Source organism: Rhinatrema bivittatum, chromosome 8 (assembly GCF_901001135.1).
Source record: "Rhinatrema bivittatum chromosome 8, aRhiBiv1.1, whole genome shotgun sequence".
NCBI classification, from domain to species: domain Eukaryota; kingdom Metazoa; phylum Chordata; class Amphibia; order Gymnophiona; family Rhinatrematidae; genus Rhinatrema; species Rhinatrema bivittatum.
In genome coordinates this window covers 147,092,732-147,110,811 of record NC_042622.1, presented here as the reverse complement: position 1 = coordinate 147,110,811, position 18,080 = coordinate 147,092,732, and the positions used below count along the sequence as shown (strand labels likewise).

The window sequence follows — 18,080 nt, the reverse complement described above, 5'->3', positions numbered from 1 at the left end:
GGGAACTGCGGTGATGGCCATTCCCACGGGGAGGAGCCCCATGAGGAACCGCAGTACTAGGCTAGACTCTATATACGCAGACACAGAGAATTTGTATTTATTATACAGCTTGATGGTACTTCCTGGGGTGGACAGCAGTGAAGGTAACCCAGTAGAAGTCCCAGGGGTCCTCAGCAGAGGAGACCAGTCTCACACTTGAGTAAATGAAAGGTAGCGCAGGGTAGCAGAGGCAGGTCCCAGATGTAGACTCCGAGCACTGAAGCTGAAGGTGAGACAGACTGAGAGAGTTAGTACTCACTGAGTAGGAATCTGTATTGATGAAGATCCTGGCAGGCAGAAGCAGATCAGATGCAGGCACCAGAGTAGGTAGAGCAGGCCCTCAAGGAGCAAGTACCCGGTTTCCCAGATAGGTACCTGAAAGAGAGCAGAAGGGCCCCCGAGGAGCGGGTACCCAGGTTAGCGATGAATTACCCCGAAGGGCAGAGAGAGAGCTTCCAGCAGCAGCTGGGAAGTGGCAGAGCAGCTTAGACCGGAGGCAGTCCAATCCAATCCTTGCTAACTCAGCTTGTTAGCAAACGAAGTACAGGCTAAATACCAGGATGTGATTACGTCATTTGGAGGAGACGCCCCCGAGGTTCCCGCCATGACGTGGATATAGACATGGGTGGCGTGTGCGTGTGCACCCTAGGAGGCCCTCAGGAAATCATGGCAAACACAATCGCCATTGCCGATCTGGGGACGCCGGAGAGAGCGGCATGAAGCCGCAGCAGCAACCATCTTCCCAAGGCTTGAAGAGAGAGAAGGAAGAAAGGTGAGATACAGAGGTCGAAGCCGTCTGAGACTGACGGTCACAACAGTACCCCTCTTCAAAGGGACCCCTCCAGACTCCCTACCTGGTCTAGGTTTTTGAAGATGCGATCGATGAAATTGATGAAGCATCTCTTTGTCCATGATATTAGCCAATGGTTCCCAAGAGTTTTCTTCTGGTCCTTATCCCTCCCATGACAGGAGGTATTCCCAAACTCTGCCTCTCTTTCTTACATCAAGGATGGCATCAACCTTATACTCGATGTCTTCTTCTGCATCAACAGGAGTAGGTTCAGGTGTCTTGGTGGAGAAGTCGCTCAGAACAAGCAGTTTCAGCAGCGAAACATGGAACGCATTATGGATCTTTCTAGCTGGAGGAAGTTTCAGACTATAGGTGAGTGAGCCCAACCATTGGAGAATGGGGAAGGGTCTGACAAAGCATGGAGCAAATCAAGCAGATGGAAGCTTAAGTCTCAGATGTTTGGTAGAAAGCCAAACTTTATCACCAGGCTGGAAATCAGGAGCCTTACTTTGGTGAGCGTTATAGCCTTTCTTTGCTCTTTGTCCTGCTTTTTGGAGCATCTCTTTAGTCTTTCTCCAGAGCTGTTGTATATCTTTGGCAGTAGATTGAGCTACCAGGGACGACACAGAAAGTGGAAGTGGTAAAGGTGGTAAAGGTTGTCGTCCGTAGACCACGTCAAAAGGTGTAGATCCAGTAGATGATGCTGGATGGGAATTGATGACAAATTCAGCCCAGGGCAACAGTTCAGCCCAGTCATTCTGTCGTGAACCGACATAGGCGCGGAGGAACTGTTTGAGAGTTCTATTCATTCTCTCAGTTTGGCCATTCGACTGAGGATGATACACAGAGGTGAAGTCAAGTGTGATGTTGAATTTCTTACACAAGGCTTTCCAGAACTTGGCTGTAAATTGAGCTCCTCTGTCAGAAACAATATGTTTAGGCATGGTGTAAACAGTATATGCAAGTTGATTTGGTCTGGACCCACTCTAAATCCGTCACGCTTCAACAACAACATGGTCTTCCAGACTCCTTTGTAAATTGGATACATGTTTTGTACTCTGACCCTGAAGCTAGTATGACAATTAATGGTGAAATTTCCAGTCCATTCAGATTAGGAGGAGGTGGCACATGTCAGGGTTGTCCCCTTTCTCCACTTTTATATGACCTTAGTTCAGAACCCTTAGTTATTAAAACAAGGCAGTCTGTGGATATTAAAGGTTTTTGCTTGGGATCTAGAGAATATAAGGTATGATTGTTTGCAGATGACATGATTCTGTTTCTCACAAATCCCTCCTGTTCACTTGCAAAGACATTACATTTGATAAAGCAGTTTGGTCTTTTTGCAGGTTTGAAAATTAACCTAAAAAATCTGAAGCTAAGCCTATAAAACTTTATATATACATATATATATATATATACTTTATTTATATATTTATATATAAATATATATTTATTTATATATTTATATATTTATATATATATATACATATATATATATATAAACTTTATATATACATATATATATATATATACATATATATATATATGTATATATATATATATATATATACATATATATAGGTTATAGTATGTAAATCAATACCCCCCTCCAATGTATTTCTTCCTTGGTTTTTGTTAAGGGCTATGCCCTAAAGTTAACTGTATTTATCTGTTCCTTGTAAGGGCTTCGCCCATAAAGTTCATGTTTTACTGTGAACCGATGCGATGTGCAAACGGACATCGGTATATAAGAGACATTAAATAAATAAATAAATAAATAAAAGATGAACTGAAATTACATTGGCATAGTGCCTTTCCCCTCTCATGGTCGTTGGGAGCTTTTAAGTATCTGGGGGTATGAATACCTCATGATTTGTCCCAGTTATACATAGGGGTTGATTGATTTTAAAAAGTGCGCGCATGCATCCATGTGCATGCAGTTCCCAGTGTGCGCACATGGATGCGCTGATTTTATAACATACATGTGCTGGCACGCATATGTTATAAACTCCAATGGCTGCATGTGCAGGCAGTCCATGACTCGTGCACGCAAGGGGGGATTTTAAAACCCTATGAGTGACAACGCAATCGGGCCTCTTCCAGTTCTCTCCCAGTCCTTGCCAATTAAGGAACGGACTGGGAGGGATCTTTCCTATCCCTAACCCTTCCTATCTCTTCCCCTCTCCTCCCTGACCCCTAACCTAACCTAACCCTACCTATTCCTAATTTTTTTATTTTGTTACTTACTGCTCCTCCGGAGCAGAAGTAATCTGCGTGCTGGCCGGCTGCTGGCGCGCCCTTCTCCGGGACAGCAGCTAATGGCGCTGTCCTGGCCCCCCCCCCCGCCCCCCCCTGCCCATACTACCCCCCCCCCCCCCCCGAGCCATCCCTTTTCCCTCAGCCGGCACTTCTGCACGTACCAGGGTTACACGCGTGTCCGGGCTGTTATAAAATGCAAGCGGCACATGCAAGGCCTGGCCACGCACGTAAACCCCAGTTTTTACGTGTGTAGCCCTTTGAAAATGTACTTGTAAATGAATATAACTAAAACCATAGAAAGTATAAAAGACCAATTGTTAGCATGGAAGGAATTGCCATTATCATTAATGGGAAGTTGCGCATTATTTAGAATGGCCCTTCTACCAAAATTGCTTTATAAATTACAGATGCTTTCCATTTGGATGAAGCAAGCAAATGTGAAGCAGCTACGAAAGATGGTTACACATTTTATGTGGATTAAGTTATGACACTCTCATGAGATCCAAAAAATATGGAGGTTTACAGCTTCCTCATTTTCAGCTTTATAACATGGCTTGTCAATTACATTTCTGTTGGGAATGATACTCCCACCATTACAAATTTGAAGTTCCCCACCTTATTTCAGAGATTACCAGCCCGTACTCAGCAATTAATGTACTTCATATGCAAGACTTAGCTCTTCCAAATAATTTGCGCTCCTGTATTTTAATCAGACCGGTTTTACTGGCATGGCGTTTTGTTTGTAAGGAGTGGAATATTAGTCCGTGTGCCACAGAACTGTTGGAATTGGTTGGTAATCCTGCATTTCTACCTGGCCTAGAAAACCCAATATATGATCAATGGAAAAGGCAAGGTCTGGTCACAAGAGAACATTTTTATTGCAAGGAAAATAGATCTATTCTGTCTTTTGAACATTTGAAAAGGACATACGAATTGAATAAGAAACATTTTTACATGCCCTTGCAGAACAGACACTATATATACACTATATATATATATATATAATCACAAAGTGTACTGTAAACAGTGTTTAAGAAACTAACACACAGCAATAACACATGTTCCTTCTGGTAGAAACTAAGGTTTAATAAAGAAAAAGTGAGGATAGTAGAGCTTTTGGTGCAATTCTGGACAACACTTTTAGGAATACAGATAACAGAACAAATCATATTGGCTTCTTTAGATGCTGCATTCTCTACCACAACTGATGCCAAACTTCAAGAAATCCAATTTAAGTAATATAGAAAATGTATATAGATGGGGTGAAGGCATACAAAATGGAAATGAGTGGTACAGATGATTGTATTAAATGTTACGTACATAAAGGGTATTATGTACAAAACTATTTCTATTCTGGTCACTGGTGCTAGATTTTGTTGAAGCGGTAGGTACATTACAAACCCCTTTCTGTGGAAAATTCTTATTACTGTGATCTTTATATTGGATTCCATCTGCATCCAAGAGTTTAGCCAAATTTACACGCATCGTGATCTTACTAGCTAGATCATGTATTTTATTTTATTGGATTAAAACAGAATGTCCTAGTGCTCAGATGTGGTACCAAAAATGCATGTTGATGGCCCTATTAGACATTCCCGCGCAATACAGAAAGTAAAATGTGCAGCCAAGCTGTTTGGGAAAGAGACCCCTGCCCCACCCCCTCCCCGCCCATATTTACTGATCTATAGAGACAATCAGGCCGATACAGTACAGCGCACTTTTAACCTGCATTTGGATGCGCGTTTTGGACGCGCTACCTTTACCCCTTATTTAGTAAGGGGTAATAGCGCGTCGAAAACGCGCATCCAACGCCCCCGAGACTAATAGCGCCCACAACATGCAAATGCATGTTGATGGCCCTATTAGTCATTCCTGCACAATACAGAAAGTAAAATGTGCAGCCGCACATTTTACTTTCAGAAATTAGCGCCTACCCAAAGGTAGGCGCTAATTTCTGCTGGCACCGGGAAAGTGCACAGAAAAGCAGTAGAAACTGCTTTTCTGTGCACCCTCCGACTTATTAAGTCGGAGGTCCCAAAAGTTAAAAAAAGTTAAAAAAAAATTTTTTTGAAAATCGGCCCGTGGCTTGAAAACCGGACCCTAATTTTGCCGGCGTCCGGTTTCCGAACCCGTGGCTGTCAGCGGGCTCGAGAACCGACGCCAGCAAAATTGAGCGTCGGCTGTCAAACCCGCTGAGAGTCACCGCTCCTGTCCAAAAAGAGGCGCTAGGGATGCGCTAGTGTCCCTAGCGCCTCTTTTTACCGCCGGCCCTAATTTAAATATTTTAGTTTACTGAATCGCTCGCACAGGACACTGGCCTGTGCGCGCGCCGGGAGAGTGGGAGCTCGGCCTGAATGTTGGGAAGAGACAGAGGTGATTGCAAGAGTGGGATGTGGTTATTTGGTACGGTAGTATGGTGTGAATGCAGGTTTTTGTGTGAGTGTGTATAAATTACAAAATCGTGTAATGCACTTAGGATTTCATTTGGGTTTCCTTTTGGGCAGCGGAGATGTGGTCCAATTTAACCTACATGGAAGATCTTATTATTTATATGTTCACTGCATTTTGGTGTTTGAGATATATAATAGAGATGTGAATCGGAACCAGAATCGGTTCGGATTTCGGTTCCGATTCACATCTCTACTATATAACCCTTTGTTGAGGGCTAAATGTTTTTATAACCTGAAGACATCACTATTCTCATGTTGAATACTGATATTTAATGTATCCTAAGTGCGTAAATAAAAGGTTAAAAAAAACAAACAAAAATGTACTTTTGAACAGGAGGAACTCCCATTCCATGGCTACATCATTTCTCGGCAAGGCCTACGCATGGACCTGGAGAAACTGAAAGCAATTCTGGAATGGCTACAATCCATGGGCCTCAAAGCCCTGCAGCACTTCCTCAGATTTGTGAACTGTTATAGGCAATCCATTCATGGCTACTTTGGCTGCTGTTCTCACCGTGCTTACGAAAAAAGGGTTCAGATAGTATCATTCAGGCATTTCAGCATCTCAAGGAGGAATTCACCCATGACTCATGTCTGCTTCATCCAGACCCTTCCAAGCTAATCATATCGGAGGCAGATGCTTCTACTCTTGGGGTAGAGGCTGTCCTCTTACAGCATAACAACCATGGAACTCTTGTGACCTGCTCCTATTTCTCTAAGAAGTTTACTTCTGCAGAGAGAATTGACACCATCGGAGACTGTGAGTAAAGCTAGCCTTGGAAGAATGGCGACATCTGTTGGAAGAGGCCAGACACCCTGTGACTATCTACATGGACAGAAAATTCTGGAACACTTGGCACAAACTCAGTAATTGAATCCATGGCAAGCCCACTGGATGCTATTTTTCAATCAGTTTAACTTCAAACTACGATATCGCCCTACAGAGAAAACCCAACAGGCTGATGCCCTTTCAAGTTCCTTTGATACTGAAGTCTCTCTAGAACCCATGCAACTCATCCTCTGCCCTGCAAGACAGTAATTCCCCAACGTCTATGAAAGAAAGTTCTTCAATGGGTCCATTTGGCAGGCCATCCATGCATCACTAGAACCATGGAGTTAATTTTTTGGCACTACTGGTGGCCTCAGATAGAGACTGATGTGAAGCAAAAGGTAGAGTCCTGTCCCACATGTGCCATAAACAAGAGCTCTCGTGTTCAACCTTGGGAGAAGTTACAGCTGCTGCCAGCCCCCAAGGAACCCAGGATCCACTTAGCCACTGACTTTGTTGTTACGTTTGGCGGTCCGCGGGCTGCCCCTGCAAGCTGCCACACTCATCGCCCTGGCCAGGCCATCACTGCCAACTTCCAACATAGCTTAGCGTTGCTAGGACTCCGTGCTCTGACTCAGCAGAACAGTCAGCTCCTCATGCGCCAGGATGCTGTCAAACCTATTCTGCCATGCTCCTCCTTAGATACGCATGCGCCCAACCTCCCCCCGTTTAAATGGCTCGTGGAGGGAAAAGCTGCCATTAGCAGAGACTCCACCTAAGTCCTGCTGGCCCCAGCACCCAAAGACTCAATCTGAGGGGAATGTGGGCTGGTATAGGTGAAGGCCCTGATTGGTCTCTGCTTTGCCTTGTCCACCTGCCAATGATGGGATCCTGCAGGGTTCCTCCCTGCAGGTAGAGTCAATCCTGCCTCTGCCCCCTCTGCCCAAGGGTCCACAGACGCAACATTTCTCACTACTTTCCCCTCTTTAGTGGCAACACCACTATATGGATAGTGGTGGATTGTTTTTCAAAGATGGCCTATTTCACACCTCTCCCTGGCCTTCCTTCAGCACCTAAATTGGCCAATCTCTTCGTCCAACATATCTTCCTCTCCACATCCTTTCGGACTGGGGAGTACAGTTTACGGCTCGCTTCTGGAAAAGCTTGTGCAAGAGATTCGGAATTACCTTGGATTTCAGTTCGGCCTACAACCCCCAGAGTAATGGGCAAACCAATCTTTAAAGGCATTCCTAAGGGCCTTTGTAAACCAACAGCAGGACAACTGGGCACCTTTACTCCTGTTTGCGTAGTTCTGCCACAATCATCACATAAGTAGCTTGACCGGGTCATCACCTTTCTATGTGGTCTTTGGCTATCATCTTCGCATGCCAAAGCCTGTTTCAGCCTCTGTCACCTGCCCTGCAGCCAACCTAATGGGACATGATCTCCAAGATCTTTGGCAAAAAACACACCACCTCCTGGAGCAAGCAGCAGAGGGTTTCAAGAGGCAGGAAGACAAGAAACGTCACCCAGCACCTCAACTCCAGCCTGGAAACTAGTTTAGCTCAGTTCAAAAAACGTATGCCTTAAGATGCCCTCGTTGAAGGTTTCCCCAAGATTTGTGGTCCCATTTCCTATTGTGTGACAGGTGGGGTCAGTAGCCTATAAAGTATAATTACCTCCAACTCTCCGGATTCCATGTAAAAACCAGCAATCTTATCTTGGCCAGCCAGACCGCCTTTCAGACTCACAGAAATAGCAGCCAAAGAAGATAGCCAAAATAAAGTCGAGGAGATCTTGGATTCCAGGAAGGTCAGGAACCAAATCCAGTACTTAATTTCATGGAAGAACTTTGGACCTGAAGAGAACTCCTGGGAGCCAGCCTTGAGCCTCTAGGCTCCACACCTACTGCAATAATTCCACAGAAGATTCTCAGGAAACCCAAGCCCAGAAGATTGGGGAAGGGGCTTTTGAGAGGGATACTGTTACAATAGGTGGCTCACTGAACAGCCCCGCGAGCCGCCTCACTCACTCCCAATGCTGCATGAGGCCTCCCATGGCTGAGGCGCTACTTTCAACTACTAAAGCTGCTCTGTGCAGCTTAAATGCTGGCACTGTGCCTGAAAGCCACCATGTTCCTGCTCCTTCAAGGGCTCCCTCTAGGAGCAAGTGGCTACAGTTAAAGGGCCCATTGTGGGAATAGCCCCGTGGCATCCTCTGATGTGATAACACACCTGAGCCTACTTAACTCTCCCAATACAGTGGTTCCTTGCCTCAGCAACGGGTCTCCTACATTGTACAATGTGTGTTGCTCCTGCGTTCCAGATTGTCCTATGTTCCTGATTGCTCCCTTTGGTTCCTGCCTCATCCAGCTTGTCTTGCCCAGCCTGTTTCTTCCAGCCTTGTCCTGCCCAGAAGTTTCGTCCAGTGTTTCTTTTCTGTCTTTGTCCATCCTTGGCCTGATCCCCTGTTAGTGACCTTTTGCTTTGGACCTGATTATGATTGCTTGTCCCCTGTCCTGTCCTCTTACCTTGCTCCTGTCTTTGCTTGCTCATCGCCTGCCCTGGTCTTGGTCTGTTCTGGAACCTCCAGCTTGCTGCCTGTCCTGACTTTGGAGTGCCCTTGGATTCTTGCTCTCTCTACCACCTTAAGGACCCGCATAAGTACTGCAGGCCACCAGAACTTAAGGGTTCAACCTGCGGGGAAAGTGGCTGGTATAGATGAAGCTTCAATCTGTCCCATTTCAGGGCATGTTCACCATTTGTCGGCGTAGGCTTCATAGGTTCACCTACAAGGCTGCATCAAATACACTACAGCATAAAGCAAGGCTTCCAAAACCTGTCCTGGGGACCCCATATCCAGTTGGGTTTTCAGGCTATCCACAATGAATATGCAAGAGATAAAGTTGCTACCATGGAGTCTCAGTATATGACAATTTAGGTAATGCATATTCATTGTGGATAGCCTGAAAACCTGACTGGCTGTGTGGTCTCCAGGATTGGTTTGGGAAGCCCTAGCATAAATGGGTCATTTCCCCGCTACACATCACAGTATTATTATGGAATGTCACTAGGAAGGGCTGATTTTCACTATTTTTGTGGACACTTGAATACCGCAGAGCAGAAAAGTGGATTTAATAAGCAAGATGAGTGGACATGAGCTGGAAGTCACAGAGTAGCCCCAAAGCTCTGGATGTGTTCTTTTTTGTTGCTTCTCCCTCTCCCTTCTCCATTATCTAATGTTATCAGGCGATAGCCATTGTCCCAGTGATGTCAGCTGACTGTTTCTGATTGATCAGAGAAGGCAACCAAATCTTGCTCTTCCTTCTCTCCCTTACAGCCTAGGGTCCTTGGGTGCTGGCAGCGACTATGCTCCTTTCATCCACTACTTGGGGATCACCTCCATGGACCTTGCCTACACATATGACCGGGTGAGACATGCCTCTAGTGGTCTCCTCCCTGTAAGATCTCTGCTAGACAATTTCAAAGGCAACTGTTTGGCAGACAGCCTTTAATGGGCTTTCATTTGAAACTACTCAGGTATTTTTACCAATTGTATGTCCTTTTCTATCTCACTTACCCCAATCATTGCAGTAACAGTCCTTGGCTGGGTGCCATGCACCAAGGCTCCAATCATGGTTAAATCCATGCTACTGAGTGGCAGTGCTGCAGGATGACTAGTATTCCCTCTGAACCCTGCATTCTCAGCCTCCCCAGATCCAGATAACCCAGGGAATAGAAGCCCTGACCTAGGAACTGAACTCAGGTCCCTCCATAGGGCAGTCTTAATTGGACTGTTTGAACTCTGTCCTCTAACATCATGTTGAGACATTGGTTCAGTGGAGGTTAAAGTCTCTCCTTGTTGTAGAAACTCATGTCAGGGTTTGAACTTGCAAACCTTTCAACATAAGGATTCTACCACCTGGTAATGGAGAGAATGTTCTCTAACTTAGATATTAGCAAGTCTATGTCTTCAGTACCAGAGGCTGGGTTCTCATTCCCCTACCCCATGTGACTTCGCCCCAGTCACTGTGGTGACAATAATCAAAACTTCTTAGGGGAGTAAATGTGTGTTTATCCTTGTAAAAATGCATTTTGATTATTGCCCCTTCCTTATTGTGTAAAACAAATATCACACTGAACATTTTAGAATCTGTACATGTATTTTTCAACTTGTACTTTGCACCTGCTTCTATACAGGTGCAAACTACTTGGGTATTTTTTACCCATGCTGTGTTCACTGGCCCTCAAATGAGCTTGCAGTCCTGCAGCCAGATTCAAAATGGTCCTCCTCTTCATTATCTGTATTTTAAATACATTTGAAAATGTCTTAATATATTGTTTGCCTCCTCCAGAGCAAAACCTCGGCCCGGATCTATCCTGCATATCACACGGCCTTTGACACCTTTGATTATGCCGCGAAGTTCATTGATCCAGGTAATCAAGAATGCCACATGGGAAGCTCATTGTTCTAGCCAGAACTATAAGTCCCAGCGAGAACTGGGGAATGGGACAACACCAAAAATAGCTTAGCCTGCCCCTAGTCTAAGACAAAAAGGGTTTTGCCAAAGGACCCATACCAAGCCTGAAAATCTTTATGTAAATTCTCTGCAGGCTGTAATACTTTCCATGGGACTAACAAGAATTATCCCAATGTTAGAGGAACATGAGCTTTTGAGACTGGAAATATGCAAACTGCTCCAAAGAAATATGATGGGGTTTTGCATGCAGATCTTTTGGGAAATCAGCTTCAGTTTTTCCCCTTCTCTCTTACCCCCCCCCCCCCTCTCCAATTTGACCCTGCCTGAAATCTACCTGGCTCAAGGAGAAATTTGAACTTCCACACATCCCTATTCCAGACTGAATAGGTGCATCATCTTTTGATAACTCTTGTGTAACATAAAAAACATAAAACATGTTGGCAGATAAGGATCATATGGCCCTTCCAGTCTACCCATCCATATCTCCTGCTCAGCGTTATAGTCCCTTTCTCTTCCTCAAAGATCCTCTTTGCTGGTCCCCAATAAAAGCCATCACAGCCCCTGAAGATTCTTGTTTTCTTCAGGACCTACATAGCTACTGGAACTCAGAGCATTAGATGAGTCTCAAGCCAATCTAATCCTCTTAATTAAAACAATTCCCTGGTTTCTCCTGCAGGGTTCACCAGCCACAAGACTGTTGCCTGCGTGGCTGGAAATATTTTATTGCGACTGGCGGACAGCCTGATAATCCCACTGAATGTAACAGACTATGGGGAGACACTGGAACACTTCTACAACTCAGCAGAGACAGAGTTTGGATCTAATCTGGCACAACAAAACATCTCCTTAGGTAAGAGAGGTTAGGAAAATTTCATAGGAGTTTACCCTGTCATCACAGCTGTTCCCTACAGGTTGAGCCCAAAGGTGCAGGCCACCGCCAGGCCTTGACAAGTGAAGAATTATCTAAGTAACTTGAGTGTGCCAAGGCTTTGGGAGAGCTTAGCATGGCTGGGAATTCAGCATGGATCAGAAGTCTGGGCCAGTCAAGCAGCATTTCCACAGGAGGCTGTTGGACAGCAAAGGTGTATCAATTGAGGTTCTCTTATATCCAGCTCTCAATCTAGGGATACGCCCTGTGCTGGTCCAATTGGCAGTTTCCAGGGATGTGTCAGCTTCCACCAAGATGACGAGATGGTTGCTATTGTGATATTCCAAAAATCAGCCAGTCCTCTGACTAACCCTGAAAGTTCATGCTCTGAATTCTGAATCCCTCCTCCTGCTGACCCGTCCTGGGACCTGAGGGCTGGTCTTCTCTGGATGTTCTTTATGGAAGCAGCCAGGATTGGGGAAGTGGGGTCCTTTTGGTATATTTTCTTTTTGGGGCCTTTATTTCTTTGGGTGAAGTAAGGTACTTTGTATAAAATATTTTTTTTTTAAATTAACTTTCGGATATGATATGTCTGTTATCTAACTAGATGTGTATCTAAACAGATGTGTATCAGGTGGTTGCTTATGCGAACATTTTAAAGATAGACGCAGGCTATGAATTCTGACCTTCGGTCCAAGATAATGTGGGAGGGTAACCCATGCATTCAAACTATTTCCTTGATCATAACTGAGTTCCATGATATCCCAGAAGATATCATAACTGAGTTACATGGTCTCCCGGAAAGAAGGAAGACCAGTGATGGCCACTAGGTGGAGTCCACAACTAGTGGCAGTCACAACTACTAAGCTTGTGGATTTGCCTTGGGACACTGATAAAATCAGTGATAAAGTCCAGAGAAATCCATTACCAAGGTATCAGCAAGCAATATAACAAATCATGGGGGCTTTGGCAAAGCATAGGCACTTGTTACAAGTGCAGAACTCACATGATGATACATACTCCATGACCTCCCAGCTACATCTGGCCTATCAAAAGTCTTGACTGACCAGCTCCTTGGTCTTATGGATGGGTGACCCATCAACAGAAAATCATGGCATATCTGAAGGGCCTCTATGCGGGCAGATCCTTCAGCTGTATACAATTTCTGCCCCTTGTAGAGACATCATTCTTACTGGTTCCACTTTCTTTCATTTTCTGCCTCTTGTTACCTGCTAACAATGAATCTGTGCAAATTCATCCTTGGTTAATTCTGTTCCAGTTAGCTTTATGATATCTAGATCAGTGGTTCTCAACCTTTTTTCTGTCAGGATACATCTGACAAATGATGGTCACAGGCGTGACACATTGAACACAGGACCATCACGGGGTTAAATGTAAACATACACTCTGCATCCACAGGAATCCCTCAACCCCCAACAATGGGTGCAGAGCAGAACTAGGACATTCTCCATACAACTCACCAAACAAAAAAAAATCTGATTCTGGTGTCATCTCAGTAATAGCAACACAAACTCCCTCCACTAGCAGGCGCAATAGCCCTACTTATGAAAAGGCAGCAGTTCACCACCAATGCATGTCCTAGTGAGAAAACACAATAAATAAGATGGATAATAAATGCCTACATGCTAGTAAAATACCTCACTTCAGTCACATACTCAGAACTGACCTTCAGCAAATACAGAAAGACCACAAATTACAAATATGGAGACAGAAACTGGAATAGAAACCTAAAAAAGCCACTCTGCATGCAGTGCAAACCCGGAGAAATAGAAACAGAAATATAGCACCTAACACACTCCCAGGATCAGCAATAATGCACACAAACTAATCCGCACAAAGTTATACCTGCATTATGGAACGCACTCAAAAAGTAACAACCCAACCCAGGCCCTCCTTCAGTTATTACTTAGGGCCTTGTATTTTCCTTGCCTGGTTTGGCACTCCCTGCAGGTCTTAATTGTACACTGTTGTTTTACCTTTTCCTACTATTTCTTTTTCTTTCTAGTGATGTTGATTTTGGCCTCTCTTACACCATTCTCGTTCTTTCTAACTTTAACACCTCTCCATCTGGCTCATCTTGTACTCACATTTGGAGTCCCTAAATTCTGCCTTTCATATGGCGCCCTCTTTAGCTACTTGGGCAGTTTCATCCTCCACTTGAGACAACTCTAAAGCAATCTTCCGTAATCCACCCATAAGCTGGTTCCCCCTTTCTTCACACTCTAACTCCTGTTAAGAACATAGGAACATAAGAACATGCCATACTGGGTCAGACCAAGGGTCCATCAAGCCCAGTATCCTGTTTCCAACAGTGGCCAATCCAGGCCATAATAACCTATTAGTAAAAATTTGTAACCTATCATTAAAATCATCCATTGTACCTGAAGACTGGAGGATAGCTAATGTAACCCCAATATTTAAAAAGGGCTCCAGGGGCGATCCAGGAAACTACAGACCGGTTAGCCTGACTTCAGTGCCAGGAAAAATAGTGGAAAGTGTTCTAAACATCAAAATCACAGAACATATAGAAATCATGGTTTAATGGAACAAAGTCAGAATGGCTTTACCCAGGGCAAGTCTTGCCTCACAAATCTGCTTCACTTTTTTGAAGGAGTTAATAAACATGTGGATAAAGGTGAACCGATAGATATAGTATACTTGGATTTTCAGAAGGCGTTTGACAAAGTTCCTCATGAGAGGCTTCTAGGAAAAGTAAAAAGTCATGGGATAGGTGGCGATGTCCTTTCATGGATTGCAAACTGGCTAAAAGACAGGAAACAGAGAGTAGGATTAAATGGACAATTTTCTCAGTGGAAGGGAGTGGACAGTGGAGTGCCTCAGGGATCTGTATTGGGACCCTTACTTTTCAATATATTTATAAATGATCTGGAAAGAAATACAACGAGTAAGATAATCAAATTTGCAGATGACACAAAATTGTTCAGAGTAGTTAAATCACAAGCAGATTGTGATAAATTGCAGGAAGACCTTGTGAGACTGGAAAATTGGGCATCCAAATGGCAGATGAAATTTAATATGGATAAGTGCAAGGTGATGCATATAGGGAAAAATAACCCAAGCTATAATTACACAATGTTGGGTTCCATATTAGGTGCTACAACCCAAGAAAGAGATCTAGGCGTCATAGTGGATAACACATTGAAATCGTCGGTTCAGTGTGCTGCGGCAGTCAAAAAAGCAAACAGAATGTTGGGAATTAGAAAGGGAATGGTGAATAAAACGGAAAATGTCATAATGCCTCTGTATCGCTCAATGGTGAGACCGTACCTTGAATACTGTGTACAATTCTGGTCGCCTCATCTCAAAAAAGATATAATTGCGATGGAGAAGGTACAGAGAAGGGCTACCAAAATGATAAGGGGAATGGAACAGCTCCCCTATGAGGAAAGACTAAAGAGGTTAGGACTTTTCAGCTTGGAGAAGAGATGGCTGAGGGGGGATATGATAGAGATGTTTAAAATCATGAGACGTCTAGAATGGGTAGATGTGAATCAGTTATTTACTCTTTCGGATAGTAGAAAGACTAGGGGGCACTCCATGAAGTTAGCATGGGGCACATTTAAAACTAATCGGAGAAAGTTCTTTTTCACTCAACGCACAATTAAACTCTGGAATTTGTTGCCAGAGGATGTGGTTAGTGCAGTTAGTATAGCTGTGTTTAAAAAAGGATTGGATAAGTTCTTGGAGGAGAAGTCCATTACCTGCTATTAAGTTCACTTAGAGAATAGCCACTATCATTAGCAATGGTTACATGGAACAGACTTAGTTTTTGGGTACTTGCCAGGTTCTTATGGCCTGGATTGGCCACTGTTGGAAACAGGATGCTGGGCTTGATGGACCCTTGGCCTGTCCCAGTATGACATTTTCTTATGTTCTTATGTACCCAAAAACTAAGTCTATTCCATGTTACTGTTTCTAGTAATGGTGGTGGTTATTATCTAAGTCAGCTTAATTAATAGCAGGTAATGGACTTCTCGTCCAAGAACTTGTCCAATCCTTTTTTAAACACAGCTATACTAACTGCACTAACCACATCCTCTGGCAACAAATTCCAGAGTTTAATTGTGCGTTGAGAATTGTGCACAGAAAAGTAGTTTTTACCAGAGAAATTAACGCCTACCTTTGGAGTAAAGCTAGCGCGGCTTGTTCTCTCCTGGTCTAGGGTGTGCTCTACTTAAGAAAAATGTGAAATCTATGTTAGAGATTTTTTGGCTCAATTTTGCCAGATTCCAGGACATATGATGTACCTCTCAAGGGGTGAGCTTTTGGGAACTGCTGAAACACATGCTGAAGGAAGTCAGATACCATATGGGCTGGTTCTGAAAAAATCCCTCAGGTTGATATTTTCCTGCAATCTGCTCCTGGGACTAGACCTTGGGCCAGTCTACAGCACCACACCTAGACCAAGATCTCATCTACAGGGTCAAACTGTGGGCTGGGTCCCTATAACAGACCTAGGCCTCAACGACAATACCAGGCAGTGAGCCGAGTCCCAGCTCTGAGCCTAGGCCTAGGCAATGGAATCAGGCCTTGAGCCGAGCCCTGCCCTCACTTATGGGAGAAGACCTGTAGGCCAAGCCCTGGCTTCAGGACCAGGCCATGGCCTAGTCCCACCAGGCACCTGTTGTTTTTTTTTTAATGAACAAATATGACAATACCTACACATGTTTTGTTATTTTGTAGGAGGCTATTTTTGGTTTGTTCCATTTGTAATGTTATGCATTTGTTTTACACAAATGCACATCCCTAGTTTTTGTCTCCAATGACAATGGCAATTTTATTTTTATATACCAATTCTAGGATATCATCAAATTATACCAACCAAAGTTAAAACATTAATATAAAATAAATTCAAGAAACATGTCTATAAAATAAGGAAATTTAAAATAAACTATAAGTAAACTAAATCAAATTAAAAAGTTAACATAAAACTTAGTATGTGAATTTTCTTCATCAAAATACACTACAATTAGGTAAAAACCCAGGTAAACATCCAAAATTTCAAAAGCTTCCTAAATTTCAAATAGATCTATTCTTTCCATAAATCTAAAAGAAGATATTATGTGGTCTTTTATTCTGCTATTACTGGCATTAATAGCATTGGATCTGTTAAATGTTTGGGTACATGTCAGATACTTGTAATCTGGCTTGGCCACTGTTGGAAACAGGATGCTGGGCTTGTTGGACCCTCGATCTGACCCAGTATGACAATTTCTTATGTTCCTATGAAGATTGGTCTGTCTGTTTTCTGTGTTTGTGACCAAGGTGAGGTATCTTACTAACATGTACAGATTTGTATCAGGCTTATTTGTTGGATTTTCTCAACAGGAGATGAATTGGTGGTGCACTGCTGCCTTTTCATAGGTGGGGCTATTGCTGTTTGAGTCCTAGGAGTTAGTGCTCCTATGAAATGGCAAGTTTGCTAGACATATGCAAAGTTTTTTTTTCCCCCAGGTTTTGTATTATTTTACAATGCACTTGGTAGTAGAGGGAGTTTCTGTTGCTGATACTAAGATGACACCAGAAACATAATATTTTTTTTGTATGGTGAGTTATTTGGGGATATGTACTTCTGTTCTGCACCCATTGTTGTGGATGGAAGATTCCTATGAATGTAGAATATATGTTTACATTTAGCCCCATGACAGTCCTGTTCAATGTATCACTCAAGTGAGCATTATCTGTCAGGTTTGTCCCGACAGAAAAAAGGTTGAGAACCACTGCTCTATACATAGATGCATTTTATAGATGGGCTACAATCAAATTTGATCCCAATGACTTGTTAAGGTCACAGAGTAAGAGTTGAGGTCAGTGGTAGGTTTGGAACTTGAGTCTGCAGTTGTCACAGCTCTGTGCTCTTACCACAAGGTATACCACCAGCCCCATTGTAGATGAGGAAGAGTTATGGCAGCATTTCACCCAGTCAATTATAAACTTCTTCAGGTAACTGTAAAAATCCAGCCCCTTCCCCACCCAGCAGTTTCCTAAGGAAAGTTCATGTGAACAGAGACATTATATCAGGGCTTCCCAACCCTGTCCTGGGGATTCCCACATCTAGTTGTGTTTTCAGGATATCCCCAATGAATATGCATGATATTAATTTGCATACATTGGAGATTCGGTATATGCAAATTTATTTTATGCATATTCATTGGGGATATCCTGAAAACGTGTCTAGCTATAATGTCCCCAGGACAGGTTTGAGAAACTTTGCAAATATACCATATCTGAATCCTGCTTATAACCCTGCACATCATGTTTCTCAGTGCCTCTGAAGACTGCAATTGCTCGATTTAACTCTGCTGCCAGGTCTTTGAATCAGCAGATAGAGGAGCTGAGAAAAGAGGACAACCCAAGGTGAGCGACTTTTGAGATGGATCAAG

General features: G+C 43.5%; 1 protein-coding gene across 1 annotated transcript in view; it reads left to right on the top strand.

Annotated features, from left to right (window-relative positions):
• The window catches only part of NAALADL1 (N-acetylated alpha-linked acidic dipeptidase like 1), an 88,524-nt gene that overhangs the window by 66,446 nt on the left and 3,998 nt on the right, over window positions 1–18,080 (top strand). The window contains exons 14-17 of the mRNA XM_029613250.1: window positions 9,647–9,737; window positions 10,662–10,743; window positions 11,464–11,637; window positions 17,964–18,054. Coding sequence (XP_029469110.1) covers window positions 9,647–9,737; window positions 10,662–10,743; window positions 11,464–11,637; window positions 17,964–18,054 — 438 coding nt within the window. The remainder of the gene's footprint in view (window positions 1–9,646; window positions 9,738–10,661; window positions 10,744–11,463; window positions 11,638–17,963; window positions 18,055–18,080) is intronic.